Below are 14893 nucleotides of genomic sequence, written 5' to 3'. Positions count from 1 at the left end.
AATTGCCATCACAATGGTGGCTGCAGTGGCAATAAGAACACAAAATTAATACACCCCACTCACATTACACTTTGTACAGTTTGTTAATTTTAAAAGAAAACATTTTATTTTTTAAAAAGGACAAAAAAAAAAAAAAATCGATGGGCAACAGTGAACTATGGGAACAGATCAATTTTAACAAGAAGTTTCTGGATTAAAAAAAATGGTCTTAAGAACTCCAATGCAGTGTTAAAATTCTAATTATAATTCAAAGGGAATATGATGCACAAAACACATCAAGGGGGTTTAGGCTTCTGAAAGCATTTCACTTGGAATTTATAATGTATACATTGTTGCCCATCATATTCAACCCACATGAAAGGACCCAGATTACAGTAATCCCAGATTTTAGAACAGCAAAAAGTCTAGTACTACAAAAGTATCTGAATTCCTGAGGCGCAAAAATCCTAGTAGTGGGGGGGGGGGGGGGGGGATAAAGAAGATTACCCTGCCTCCTTGAGGAAGGGAATAAAACTCCAGTGTCCCCTTATGTGTTGAAAGGGAAACACCATAGATTATATAAAATGTAATAACTGCAGTAAGTGACTTATTGTTTGTACTGAACAGATCCCAACCTCAATGGGTTGAGTACAGCTATGGGATTAATGGAATTCGGGTACCCGCTTAAAACACAAAACTTACCTTCTGGAACCAGCCCCTTAGGGCATTTTAAAACATTTATACAGACTTGACATTATACACAGTGTACAAATTACTATTAAAAATAAACTTACAGTGCATATCACGTTCATGTTCATATTCAATGAAGGCATAACCACGAGGCTTCCCAGAGGGCTTGTTATATACCATGTGAATCTTCAATTTGGGGGGGGGGGAAGAAAAGAAAAAAAAAAACATGCGTTACAACCTGTAGGAATGCTCATATTAAAAGTGGTGCTTTCAACTTTCAGAAGGATAACTGCACTTTTGTGCAGTTTAAGAAGAAAGCTTTCAGTTTTCTAAGGGCAATAATCGCAAACTGGTGTCCTAACAAAAATTGGGCCCCTCCTGCCAAGATGAGTGACCAGCATAATTTGATAAGTGGGGAGTTCAGTTACTACAGTGAGGGAAAAGGTATTTGACCACCTGCTGATTTTGTAAGTTTTCCCACTGACAAAAATTATCAGTCGATATAATTTTAAGATAGATTTTAACAGTGGGCCAGAATATATCCAGAAAAACGCATTTCAAAAAAGTTATAAGTTGATTTGCATTTTAATAAGTGAAAAAAGTATTTGGTCACCTATCTGCAAGATTTTTGGCTTCCAGGTGTTTTCTATACAGGTAACGAGATAAGACTAGAAAATGCATTTCCTGCAGAAAATGCGTGGGAATGCTGAATTGCTAAGCCCACACCAAAGTCATTCACCATAACCACTACACTATCTTTAGGACATACAAGCAGTGTTTTTCAGTACTTATAAAGCCTCTTTTTGATCATTAAAGGGGTTGTAAAAGTAAAACAAAATTTCCCTAAATAGCTTCCTTTACCTTAGTGCAGTCCTCTCACTTACCTCATCCTTTGATTTGGCTTTTAAATGTCCTTTTTTCTACTGAGAAATCCTCACTTCTTGTTCTTCTGTCTAACTAACTACACACAGTAATGCAAGGCTTTTTCCCTGGTGTGGAGAAAGCCTCTTGAGGGGGCGAGTAGGACGCCCACTAACACACAGCTCCTTTCTCTATCTGCAATAGAGAGTGTCCCGACTTGTCTGGTCACCCCACCCCCAAGGTTTTCTCCACACCAGGTAAGTGAAGGAATACTGCACTGAGGTAAAGGAAGCCATTTAGGGGGAAAAAAATACCGTTACAAACCCTTTAATCCACACACCTAATGAGTGAGAGAACCCTTCAAATAAACCTTAATAAATCCACAACCGTACAAGCTATCGAAACAGCGACTTCACCCTTATAAACACGCGGCCTTTGTGAACGTATTGGTATGAAATTTATGTTGATAAAAATTAAAAATTTGGGCATCTCAGCGATTTAAAAAAAGAGGTTCTGTGTGCGTTTTGCTGGGACATTTATAGAATTTTTTTTACATGAGTCAATTTGGAACCCTTGTCATTTAGAAGCTCCAGCAACCAAAAGTAAAAGGTGCATCACAAAACTGAAACCAGACAAATACACCTACGTTTTGATATATAAATAACGTATGACAAATAGATCTTGTGGGCATTAGAGCAATTTGTTCCCCCTTTATAAAGATAATTTTTTTATTTTTAAAGCTCTTTGCTCTAATGTCATCATCCACTCTAAACCAGCCCCATAGAAGCACTGTATAATCGATAACATTTTCTGAAAAAAATCACTAAACTTAAACTGCTTTTTCACAAAAACTGTAAAAGATATCAAACTGAAAAGTCATAGCCGGATAGCTGAATATTTTGTGAACGTTTTAAAGTTTGTTTGGTGTCTGTAGGTGAAAGTATGAAGGAGCTGAAACTTTTCGTAGCGGTAGAATGTTTTAATGATTTAATGATGAATGTGTCTAAAAGCGTAATATTTTTTTAAAGTATAAATAGTACAAAAAAAAGTTGAAGTCCCATCATTTTAATAGCTGAATGGTCTCAATAGCTAAAACATACGGAAATAAAATAAAAATTAAAGAATAAAAAACGAACAATACTGGCAATGCCATTTATAGCATTCCCACTAATTAGGAGCACTCTTAGGCCAGGTTTTCACTGGTATGACATATGCTCTGACTTTGGGAGCACATGTCACATGACGTGTGTAAAGCAACGATTCCCTATGAGAGCCATCTTAACTTGTTCGACACAAGTTGGTCTGACCTTGAAAAAGGTCCCTGTACTACTTTGGTCCTACGAATATCATAGTTGAATCAAAATAGGATCCTTGTCCTAACTACGCGACTTGTGACAGACATGGTAATTACAGCAGTAGTAAAAGGAATTGCATCACTGGGTAGGTTTTAGTTAAAAGGACAATTCACACGATCTCAAGATGGGAACAAAATCTTATCCTGTTCATTCATGTTGGATGGCAGTAGGACAGATGTTGCAGGACAAAGTAGGATGACAGTCCTACAACAGTCATGTAGTACCAGGCCTTAGTGTGCGAGTATAAAATTTCAACAGAAGCAAATCCGATTCCAATCTCTCCACCAAGGCCAAAGAGCTGTCCAAGGATGTCAGGAAAAAGATTGTAGACCTACACAAGGCAGGAATGGGCTACAACAAGACCACTATCAAACAGCTTGGTGAGAGGATGACAACAGTTGGTGCGATTATTCGCAAATGGAAGGTTATCGAGTCGCTGTATCGATCGCATGTACGGTTGGGAATTTATTAAGGTTTGTTTGAAGGCTTAATTCATGTATTTGGTCTGTGAATTAAAAGGCGTTTGTAATGGTATTTCCATAAATAGCTTCCTTTACCTCAGTGCAATATTCCTCCTCACTGACCTTGGGCGGGAGAAAACCTCTTGAGGGGGAGGGGCGACCAGGAAGTCAGGATATTCTCTACTTTGCAGATAGAGAAAGGAGCTGTGTGTCCTAAAGATAGTGTAGTGGTTATGGTGAATGGCTTTGGTGCGGGCTCAGCAATTCAGCTATTTAGCATTCCCACGCGCATTTTCCTTAGGAAATGCATTTTCTAGTTCTTATTAATTTTATTTTTCTCCTTTATTCCCTACGTTTTTTGGCTCTGCGTAACTTCTGCATACTTTCAGCTATGGAGACCATTCAACTTTTAAAATGTTCATCTCGTTCAGCTAACGATGGGACGTCAAGTTTTTTTGTACTATTTACACTTTTTAAAATATTAAGCTTTTAGACACTTTTTTTTTAACATTGAAGTCAATGAGAACATCCTTTTTACCGCTTAAAATCTCACGTGCTGCCAAAAGATTCAGCTCCTTCATACTTTCACTTACAGACACCAAAAAAACTTTAAAGCGGTCACAAAATATTCAGCTATCCGGCTATGACTTTTCGGATTGATATCTTTTACAGTTTTTGTGAAAAAGCAATTTACGTTTAGTGATTTTTTCAGAAAAGGTTATCGATTATAATGTGTTTCTATGGGGGCAGCTTTACAGTGTGTCATGTGATCATTAGAGCACAAATCATCAAAATAAAAAAAATATCTTTAAAAAAGGGGGAACAAATTGCTCTCACTCCCACAAGATCTACTTGTCATACACAATTTATATAATCAAAACGTAGGTATTTTTGTCTGGTTTCAGGCAATGTGATCAGTTTTGTGATGCATTTGACTTTTAGTTCCAGGATCTTCTAAAGTACAAGAGCCCCAAAATTCCTCCCATTGACCGTTATGTTAAAAAGTCCCAGCAAAACGCACAGACACTCTTTTTTAAATCGCTGACATGCCCACATTTTTAAGTTTATCAACATAAATTTTATACCGATTTGTTCACAAAAGCCTTGTGTTTCAAACGGTGAAGTCGATGTATCGATCGCATGTACGGTTGTGGATTTATTAAGGTTTGTTTGAAGGCTTCAATAACTGATTTTGTGTGTGGATTAAAGCATTGCTAATGGTATTTTGATTCCCTAAATCGCTTCCTTTACCTCAGTGCAGTCCTCCTCCCTTACCTCATGTGGAGAAAGCCTCTTGAGGGGGAGGGGCGACCAGGCAAGTCAGGACACTCTATATTGCAGATAGAGAAAGGAGCTGTGTGATATTAGGCTTTATAAGTACTGAAGGAACACTGCTTGTATGTCCTAAAGATACTGTAGTGGTTATGGTGAATGGCTTTTGTGCGGGCTCAGCAATTCAGCATTCCCACGCATTTTCCTCAGGAAATGCATTTTCTAGTCTTACTAAACTATGTTGTTTGGTCTACTTTTTCTCCCTGTTCTTTGAGTAGAATCTGGAGCAATCTAGCCTTATGGTATCTAGGGGGACTTTAATCCCATAAGCACTTATGGCTACACAATACTTATAGTGCCATGGAATTCCGATAAGAAGAATGTGTTCTCTGTCCACACAATCTTTTGGCAAGCCCTGGAAGCTGAGTTTTGCAGCACAGCATATAGCTTTCATTCTGAAGCATTGATCATAGCATTGTTGTGTGTATGATCTTTTATTAGGTGGCCATAGTATGAATGTTTACAGCACATTGTTTTGTGTGAAGATTTGTATTCACTCGTATGTTAATTGAATATTTTGACTTTGCAAAAAAAATTGCATTTGCAGTCATTTTTAGCGCTGCACTTCATTCAATTGTATATTTGTGTGAATCCTGAATGCAGTGTCCTGTCGGAGGGAGGGGGTTGGGGTGAAAATCTTTAATCCATTTTGCTTGTGTGAAGAGAGGAATCTGTTAATTTTTTGTTTAGCCTACTGGCTAATGCCCAGCTTAAAGAGGAGCTCTAACCCCCCATTTTTTTTAAAAAAAGTCAGCAGCTACCGACTTAATATCAGGACACTTGACTATCCAGGGATCCTGCGATATCAGCATTCAAGCTGATTTTTCAATCGACTCTCAGGTGCTGCCACCATTCATTGTAAGGGAAACCGGCAGTGAAGCCTTGAGGCTTCACAGCTGCTTTCCTACTGCACATGCACAAAGTGCGCTGCCTGAATGGCCCGTCGGTGGGGGAAGAAGGCTTAACTTCGAGGGACCACAGGGAGGTCTCCTGAAAAAGGGGACAGGTACATTCTTCCATGTATAAATAAAACAATTTGAAACCAAAACATAACCAGGTCTCTACATACCCGTTTTATAGGCCCATAAACTTCAAACTCTCGTCGTAATTTAGATTCAGTTGTGTCATAGTTCTAGAAGAAAAAGAGATTTCAAATTTACCAATAGAAGCTACTGTTCAAGCTTTCAAACTTTAGAACATAATTTTTGATATGATACAGCAAGATGGTTAAAGTTACTAAACCCAGGACCCTGCATTCATTATATATGTGGTCTCCCCCAGTAGACGAAAATGCAATTTTAGTAAATATAAACTAAATACCCCTTTCTTCTCAGCAGTATTTAGCAGCCTTGTGACCATCAGTGTCCAGCCAAGCACTGGTTAAAGCTTGTGGCAATTTTCTGCCCATCCTATAAGACTGCAAGAGCCCTGACCCTCTGTCTGCATAGTGCTCATTGGCCCTGTGCTATTCCCATGCACGCTCAAGGAGAAAAAACACAACACACACACACACACACCAAACTGAGCATCTGCAGCCTTACTCTATAAGCTGTTTTATCAGGAAAGAAGGAAAAAAAATAAAATACAAAAAAAATAAAAAAAAAGAAGAATCAGGGGACAGTGGCAGGGAGGATCTGTGCATACAGGATCAAACAGCCTTTTTACACAATGCGGAGGAATAACCCCTTAGGTTCCACAGTTAGCATAACAAGCATGCTTTACTGCATATACAGACTTTTACTGTTGTGGGTTTAGTAACACTAAGGGCTTGTTCACACTAGCAGTATGGGGTAAAAACACTGCGGTTAAGCCACACTTATCACCAATCACTACCCCCTTTAGCTGCAGAGGTAGACGCTGGAGGGGGGGGGGTACACATGCTGCAAAAGTTACTCTTGTTGCTTTCAACCAGTGTCTGTAATATGCTCTAGTGTGAATGAGGCCCAAACTATTAGTTTATGGTTTTCTGTTGCCTGTATTACCAAGAAAAATAAGGAGCTTGTAGACGTCACTTCTACTACGGTCCTTGTGATGGCTATAAAATGTATTTCAACATTTTCTTGTCTGGTGAGAATGGTATTAGGGAATGGCTAAGGTAGATGAAATATTTCATGCAAAATTGCACTTTCCAACCTTCTACCAGATATTGTACTTGAAAGGGCACCTCGGTGTTTCAACTCACATATTGCTACTACTCTACACAGGTTGCTGCCAAGGCCATAAACTGCAATTCTTCAGGGTGAAAATAAATCTGCATTAATGCATGCAAAATGTCCATTTGCATCTCATGCGGAACTAAAATGCGAGATGCTCAAACAGGAGTATCACATGCAAGAGGTCCAATTACAATTGTTGGCCTAAACACATTAGCAGTCTTGCCCAATCTGCAGAGAATTACACGTAAACCAGATTCATGAAAGTTGAGCTGGGCACACATCCGCAGTGTTTCATCTCTCTTCAAAGCACATGTCCCATAGCAGTCCCGTGTCATCAGCCTGATAACTGACAAGTTCTCATCACATCCATATGCGACGAGAACAAATCTCCCTACATATGGTTTTTTAAATGTATATCTGCCGTCTTAATTTCTATATACTGTTTAGAAAGTGCACGTACCGTAAAAGCAGCCCGAGTTGTGTTGGAGGATGCTATAAATTAGCAGTGTGCTGAACGATTCAAGGGACAGAGATGAAAGTCTACCTATTGGGGGGGGGGGGGTGCACCTTTCCTCCTATCAGCTGTCTTGGCTGTATGCTCAGGGTTCACTGCAGTGCCAACCAGGAAGACAATCTAACTGGTACGTGCACTTTCTAAACAGTACATAGAAATGAAGACAGCTATACAGTGGGTACGGAAAGTATTCAGACCCCCTTACATTTTTCACTCTGTTATAATGCAGCCATTTGCTAAAATCATTTAAGTTTATTTTGTCCCCTTAATGTACACATAGCACCCCATATTGACAGAAAAATACAGAATTGACATTTTTGCAGATTAAAAAAGAAAAAAAATGAAATATCACATGGTCCCAAGTATTCAGACCCTTTGTTCAGCATTAGAAGCACCCTTGATCTAATACAGCCATGAGTCTTTTTGTGAAAGATGCAACAAGTTTTTCACACCTGGATTTGGGGATCCTCTGCCATTCCTCCTTGCAGATCCTTTCCAGTTCTGTCAGGTTGGATGGTAAACGTTGGTGGACAGCCATTTTTAGGTCTCTCCAGAGATGCTCATTTGAGTTTAAGTCAGGGCTCTGGCTGGGCCAGTCAAGAACAGTCAGAGTTGTTGTGAAGCAACTCCTTTGTTATTTTAGCTGTGTGCTTAGGGTCATTGTCTTGTTGGAAGGTAAACCTCCAGCCTAGTCTGAGGTCCTGAGCACTCTGGAGAAGGTTCGTCCAGGATATTCTTGCACTTGGCCGCATTCATCTTTCCCTCAATTGCAACCAGTCGTCCTGTCCCTGCAGCTGAAAAACACCCCCACAGCATGATGCTGCCACCACAATGCTTCACTGTTGGGACTGTATTGGACAGGTGATGAGCAGTGCCTGTTTTTCCCCCACACATACCGCTTAGAATTAAGGCCAAAAAGTTATATTTTGGTCTCAGACCAGAGAATCTTATTTCTCACCATCTTGAAGTCCTTCAGGTGTTTTTTATTTTTTTATAGTAAATTCCATGCAGGCTCTCATGTGTCTTGCACTGAGGAGAGGCTTCCAATCAGGCCACTCTGCCGTAAAGCCCCCATTGGTGGAGGGCTGCCAGTGATGGTTGACTTTCTACAACTTTCTCCCATCTCCCAACTGCATCTCTGGAGCTCAGCCACAGTGATCTTTGGGTTCTTTACCTCTCTCACAAAGGTCTCTGAAAGCACTCGGGCTTTCACATTGGGATTGCAGATAAGGCTTTACATGCTTTTTTTTTTTTTTTACGCCAAAGCGTCTGCAAAACGCCCCAGTGTGAAAGGGCTCTAAATGATTTTAGCAAATGGCTGCAATATAACAAAGTGAACAATTTAAGGGGGTCTGAAAACTTTCTGTACATAGATTACAAAAGATTTGTTTTATCCCTGTGTACCATCTGGGGCTGTTCACTTTACTGGGTATATGTGAGGGTTTACATCTACTTTAAAAGCGATTGTTAACAATCGCCTTATAAAAGCCGAGAAGGGTGGTTGGGGGGCACATGTTAGGACATGTCTAATCATTGAAGAGCAGGCAGCATTTCCAGCATAGCTAGAGAACTGACCACAGTGTGTTCTCATGCTTATGGCGCTTACACACAATCTGAAAACGATCGTACGATAATATGATAGTTCGTACACAGCTTTCGAGAGCCAATCACAACTGTTTATCCGATATTAACCAATTAGACAAGCATGAACATTTCTCATTCGATTTTCATTTAATCAGTACAGTTATTCAAAAATACACTACAAAACCTCTAAATTTTTCACTTTAGTAAAAACTCTATTTCTGATAGACTAGCATGAGGGAGGAAAAAAAAATAAAAAAAATTAACCCCACGATCTGATAAACAATTTTCAGAACTTGTGTACAGGCAATTAGCATGGTCAGTTTTTAATAGGAAAGCAGGAGGGACCGACGGGAACACCAGGGATTGCACAGAAAGAACAGGCTACTTTTTCATACAAGTACATGGTACAACTGAAATATCAATAATATAAAATGTTGAGGGGGGTAACACTTTAATTAGAATAAACTGCACAACAGTTTCAGCTGTCTTCTCATGGAGCTTTGAGAACAAGCCATCAGCAGTGTTTGATCACTCGGTTCTTAGTCCCGTCAACCTAGGTACATTATTCTTGAAAATAAAAACATGGATAGAGCATGATGACGTCACCGTCACCCTACTCACGTTTCGTCGCTAATGGACATGGCCAAACCCCCGTAGATGTCCATTAGCGACGAAACGTGCATAGGGTGCCGGTGAAGTCATTACGTTCTATCCATTGAGACAGTGGCTTTATGAATACACAGGAAGGATAAGCTGACGGAGACACCGCGGCTCCCATGATTTGTATGCAACGCTGAACTTAAACATCGCTGCTGTAAGTGCATTACTTTCTCTCATTAAATTAATTGAACAAACACTGCACTATTGAAGTTTTTGTTCTTTATTTTTGAGTACCCTCGGATCATTTGCTGCTGCCTTTGATTTGTACTGGGGAGACTTGAGTCCCTATGCTTGGCAAGACTGCAATCAAGGCTGTTCGGTAAGCAGGCTACCACACCATTGGGTGTTTCAAGGCACTTCTGATTTTGGGAAGATCGGTGGCACATACTGTCTTTCTGCAATTATTTTGCTTTTGGAAAATAATCCTCTATGGACTTTGTATTTTAATCTGGATTGGATTTTGCATTAGTCTTTGTTCTTTTCACACAACTTTTCTCTTTTTAGGTCTACACCTTTTCCCTTGGTATTTTTAGCATTCATTTGTCATTTATTCACTAGATGCTGTGTTAATCAATTGTAACCTAGTCACGCATTTACATTTTTCTTTTTATATGTAAACAATTTTTCACCAATTAGCGCTGCACCCCATTGTATTTGATTTTTTTTGTGCTGAACATTAGTGCCAGCTGCTTTGTTCATCGATTTATTATTCACCATATTCCTTCTACTCCTCTATTTGTTAGCGCAGAGTTAGCCCTAGGGCTTTCTTCTTTTTCTATAACAGATACATAATTATATTGTTCATCTATTTATTATATTTTCATACACTGTACCAGGCGAACTGAAGTGGAAGCAGAATTGGCTTTACTTCGCAAGTTTAAAGGTTAGCCAACAAATGGTTGCACCATGTACTACAAAACCTTAACCCGAAAATAAAAAGTGAAATTATAAGTTAAAGTGGGAGGTAAGGCCAGCTACTGGTATTCCTAAAAAACGCTGTGTTTCTGTGCAGGTGGTTGCAGCTGCAGAAACAGGTGCAAATCTTCAGCGGGGAACCACCCACATGTATGTGAACCTAGGCCCCTTTCACCCATGCGGACTGTTCAGATCCGCCTGAAAAAAACTGAACGGGCGCTCCATATACCTCTGACATCAGATTCTCTCCGCTAAAATGTGACGGAGGCAAACCCTATTTTGCATCCATCCGGCGGATCGGATGAAAAACCAACAGACTGTTTGTTTTCATCCGATCCCCCATAGAGGAGAGCAGAGATCTGACTGGTCTGTCTCTGCACAGTGTGCACAGACCTGTCATCTGCCGGCTCAGCAGGGCTCAACGGAGCGATCAGCGCCGAGTAAGCGGATCCTTACGGGATCCGCATGTGTGAAAGGGGACTTATACAGAGGAAATAGAGCTGCTGGATCACCTGATCGCACCAGAGTTGACTACAAACTTTACAGCTGTTTTTGCTGCAGTTATAATGGAATAAAGCCTCAAAACACAACCAGATTTTCTGACGACCGTTTGTTTTTGTTGCAGGCTCGTCTCATGTCAAAAGTGAAGAGGTTACTCACCATACAAAAAAATTGTACGAAAAGACATGTTGAATAGTTGTGTGTATTCTATAGTTTGAGCATGCTATTTTTTTTTCTGGACAAAAAACATTAAAAAAAAAAAAAAAAACGACATTGTGTTCAAATCCGAGATATTTTTTTTTTTTTTTATAGTCTGCACCATCCAGCTTTTGTCATATGAAAAAAAATTGGAATAGACTGTCGAAGTCACCATACTAACAATCCGAAAATTAGCAGATCAGACTAATGTTTGCTTCCGATTTTCGTATCGTGTCTACAGGCCTTAAGACTGAAAAGATTATAAACAGTAAGCTTACCACTCTGGCAACAAATAGTGTTTTGAAGGCATCTCCTTGAGCATTTTGATCATTATGAGGATCCCCTTGAGACAAAAGAGAAATAGTGACACGTTGGATTCAATCTTAATATATCAGCAAGATCAAATACAGTAAAAGCCATTGTTAATTGTGATGAGCACTTACAAACTTTCAGTTCACTTTCCACTTCTTGTTGTCGTCTTTCGATCTTCTCTCTCCTCTGCAAAAATGTGTTCAAAATAAACATCGGCATACACACTGAACAATGTAAATGTCATAACTTACCAGCCCCTTTGGCAAACCAGTGAGCTTAAATTAACTGTAAAGCCCTATGCAACCATCATAACTTTTAAAAACTGTCCATTCTACATTGTGCCCAGCTGCCTTTTAGGCCATACTCTTATTCCAAGGAGATTAACAGGGGATGCATAAAGATCCACTTTCTCTGTTCAACAAAAACACCAATATTTGCTGGCGAAATCTCATTACAGGAGTCCCCAAAAATGCTAGATGCTAGTATACAGGGGTGGACAGATATTTTTAAATGCACTGTTCAGCCTAAAAAACATAAAACTGCTATAATCTTGTGTCACATTACAAATCTGTCAGTTGTGGCAGCTTATAATACAACAGATAGTGGTCCCTTTTAGGGCTGCAACTAACGATTATTTTCATAATCGATTAGTTGGGTGATTATTGTTTCGATCGATTTAATTGGATAATATCCTTAAAAAAAATTGCATTTTAAATTTTTTGTGGGCCAATTTGTTGTTGGGCAGATTACAAAACACAAATTGCCGCAAAAACACATTACATGCTTTTCTGCAGCTTCTCCATTGAAGTATATTGAATAAAAAAAAAAAAAAAAAAAAAGGCACCGTTTTGCGTTAAAAACAGTCCTTGCCCTTTCCAAATACGCTGCAGCTGAAAAAAAATCATGGATGTGAACGTGTCCCATTAAGTTTTTACTGTGGGACAGTGAAAAAAATATTTACAGTAGCGATTTGCTTTTTTGTACTATAAAGCGCTAATTTTCGTTTTTTTAACCCCATTATGTTACTGGCCGATTAATTATGAAAATTGTAATCGATTAATTTCATAATCGATTAGTTGTTTCGGCCCTAGTCCCTTTATCAAGTACACATTTATCGTATACTACTTTACACACTGATTCTGCAGGACATTACCCACTGAAATGATGGCTATTTAACTTAAAATCTCAAAGACTTGTCATACTCAAAAACAAAATCAGCATACCAAAAATAAAAAATACAATACATGTACATAAAATATGTACCGGGGGGAATCTAGGATGCTGGGAAGCTCCAGAAATTTTGCACCCTCTAAAAAACAATAAAATCATCATAAAGGCATTTTCTTACAGTCATCACTGCATGCAAAATACAATATACTATAGCAAGCCACAATGTCACAAATAATGCAATAGTCCGTTTTATCAATTAATCTACATGTGCATAAACAGGGGAAAAAAATTAAAAATAAATAAATTTAGTGTGCCAACACTTGCATTTAAAACAATCAATTTGCCCAAGTACACTTGCATATCATAGCCTTGTTTAGAACCTGTGTGTTTTAGGGGTAGTGCGTAAACAAAACAAAAAACCTAGATGCTACATTTTCTTATGTAATTTCACACGCATTATATAGAGCGCCATAACAAAATACCTAAACGCATGTAAATTGTAGCCAACGCATTGCACAGGTGTGAATTGGCCCTTAGGCCCAGTTCACACAGGCTTCAGATTCTATATTAGAAGTGTTCGTAAGCTTATTTTGAAAAAAAAAAAAAAAAAAAAGTTTTACTTGTTGCTATAATAAATAGCTCAATTTTTTTTTTACGTTTTTTTTTTATCCTCAGTCTAGGCCGATACGTATTCTACATATTTTTAGTAAAAAAAAAAAAAAATAAAAAAAAAAAAAAAAAAAATCTCAATAAGCGACTGGTTTGCGCAAAAGTTATAGCGCCTACAAAATAAGGGACAGAATTATTATTTATTTATTTTTTTACTAGAAATGGCGGCGATCTGCTATTTTTATTGGGACTGCGACGTTATGGCGGACACATCGGACACATTTTTGGCGCCATTCACATTTATACTGCAATCAGTGCTATAAATATGCACTAATTACTGTATAAATGTGACTGGCAGGGGTTAACACTAGGGGGTGAGGAAGGGGTTAAATGTGTACCCTAATATTAGTGTTCTAACTGTGGGGGAAGGGGGGTGACCGATCTGTGTCTCTATGTACAAGAGACACAGATCCGTCTCCTCTCTCCCCTGACAGCACCGCTGTCTGCGAGAGCCGGGAATGAGAGATGATCTCATATGTAAACATATGAGATCATCTCATTGGCCGCACAGATCGCCTAGGAAACGGCCGCTCCGTTTGGCCGTTCACGGCGATCTGTGACTGGCTGTGTCCAAGGGACACGGCCAGCACAGCAGTTCCCCGCTGCGCGCTCGGGAGCGCGCGCGGGGAACGTGCAAAGGGGCGGCCGTAAAAAGACGGCCTGTTAGAGATTGGGAGCCGCGCTGCGGCCGTACAAAGTCGTACGGCCGTCAGCAAGTGGTTAAAAACCTGGCTCAACCTCAAGGTGATTTTACTGAATCAATTATGGTCTCTCACAGGTAGAAATTTCAAGGAACATATGAGATTCTAAAGGAAGCACAAATGGGCAAAGTTGAGGAATGAAAAAGTAGTGGTAAACTAGAGAAACCATGCAACAAATGAAGAAAAAAAAAACAAAAAAAACACAACAACAGATATCCAGTGGCCCAATCAGCACAAATTCGGCTGAAACATGTGGGACCCAGATACACCCATCTACAGTTTAGAAAGTTTTGTCAGAAGCAGCCTCATGGAGGAATTGAGGATAAAAAGTCATACCTCTTATGTGGAAAGGCTAAACCAATTGCCAATGCATACAAAACACTAGAACTGAAGTGTGGTGATGGGGTGGGTGGGGGCGGGGAACAGCTGCTGACAACTTCAAATTTGAAATATCTGGCTGTTTCCTCAATGCTGAAAAGAGCAGGCAGATACATCAGGGAGGGCTCTTATTGGGTACAAAATTCATCCTGCAGGACAATAACCCTAAACATACAAAAAGTGTAAGAACTATCTTCAATAAAAAGGACAAGGAGTCCTGGATATAGCATGGCCCTCACACAGACCTAATCTTAAAATTAAGTCTGTTTAGAAATACTGTATATACGTGAGTATAAGCCGACCCTAGGACCTAATTTTACCACAAAAAAACAAAAAAATGGGAAAACTTATTGACTCAAGTATAAGCCGAGGGCGAGAATGCAGCAGCTACGGTAAGCAGAGATAATGGTCAACAATGCACATTTGCAGCCTAACCTCACCGTGCCCATTTGCAGAA

General features: G+C 39.4%; 1 protein-coding gene across 1 annotated transcript in view; it reads right to left on the bottom strand.

Moving 5' to 3' along the window:
- Window positions 1–14893, bottom strand: part of LOC120916562 (U1 small nuclear ribonucleoprotein 70 kDa) — a 44147-nt gene that overhangs the window by 11033 nt on the left and 18221 nt on the right. The window contains exons 4-7 of the mRNA XM_040327610.1: window positions 11650–11704; window positions 11485–11549; window positions 5748–5810; window positions 774–855 (exon numbers count right to left, since the gene is read on the bottom strand). Of these exons, the coding sequence (XP_040183544.1) occupies window positions 774–855; window positions 5748–5810; window positions 11485–11549; window positions 11650–11704 (265 nt within the window). The remainder of the gene's footprint in view (window positions 1–773; window positions 856–5747; window positions 5811–11484; window positions 11550–11649; window positions 11705–14893) is intronic.

The sequence above is a fragment of the Rana temporaria genome, chromosome 10, assembly GCF_905171775.1.
Source record: "Rana temporaria chromosome 10, aRanTem1.1, whole genome shotgun sequence".
NCBI classification, from domain to species: domain Eukaryota; kingdom Metazoa; phylum Chordata; class Amphibia; order Anura; family Ranidae; genus Rana; species Rana temporaria.
The sequence above is the reverse complement of the archived record's forward strand: the minus strand, read 5'-3'. Positions and strand labels throughout refer to the sequence as shown.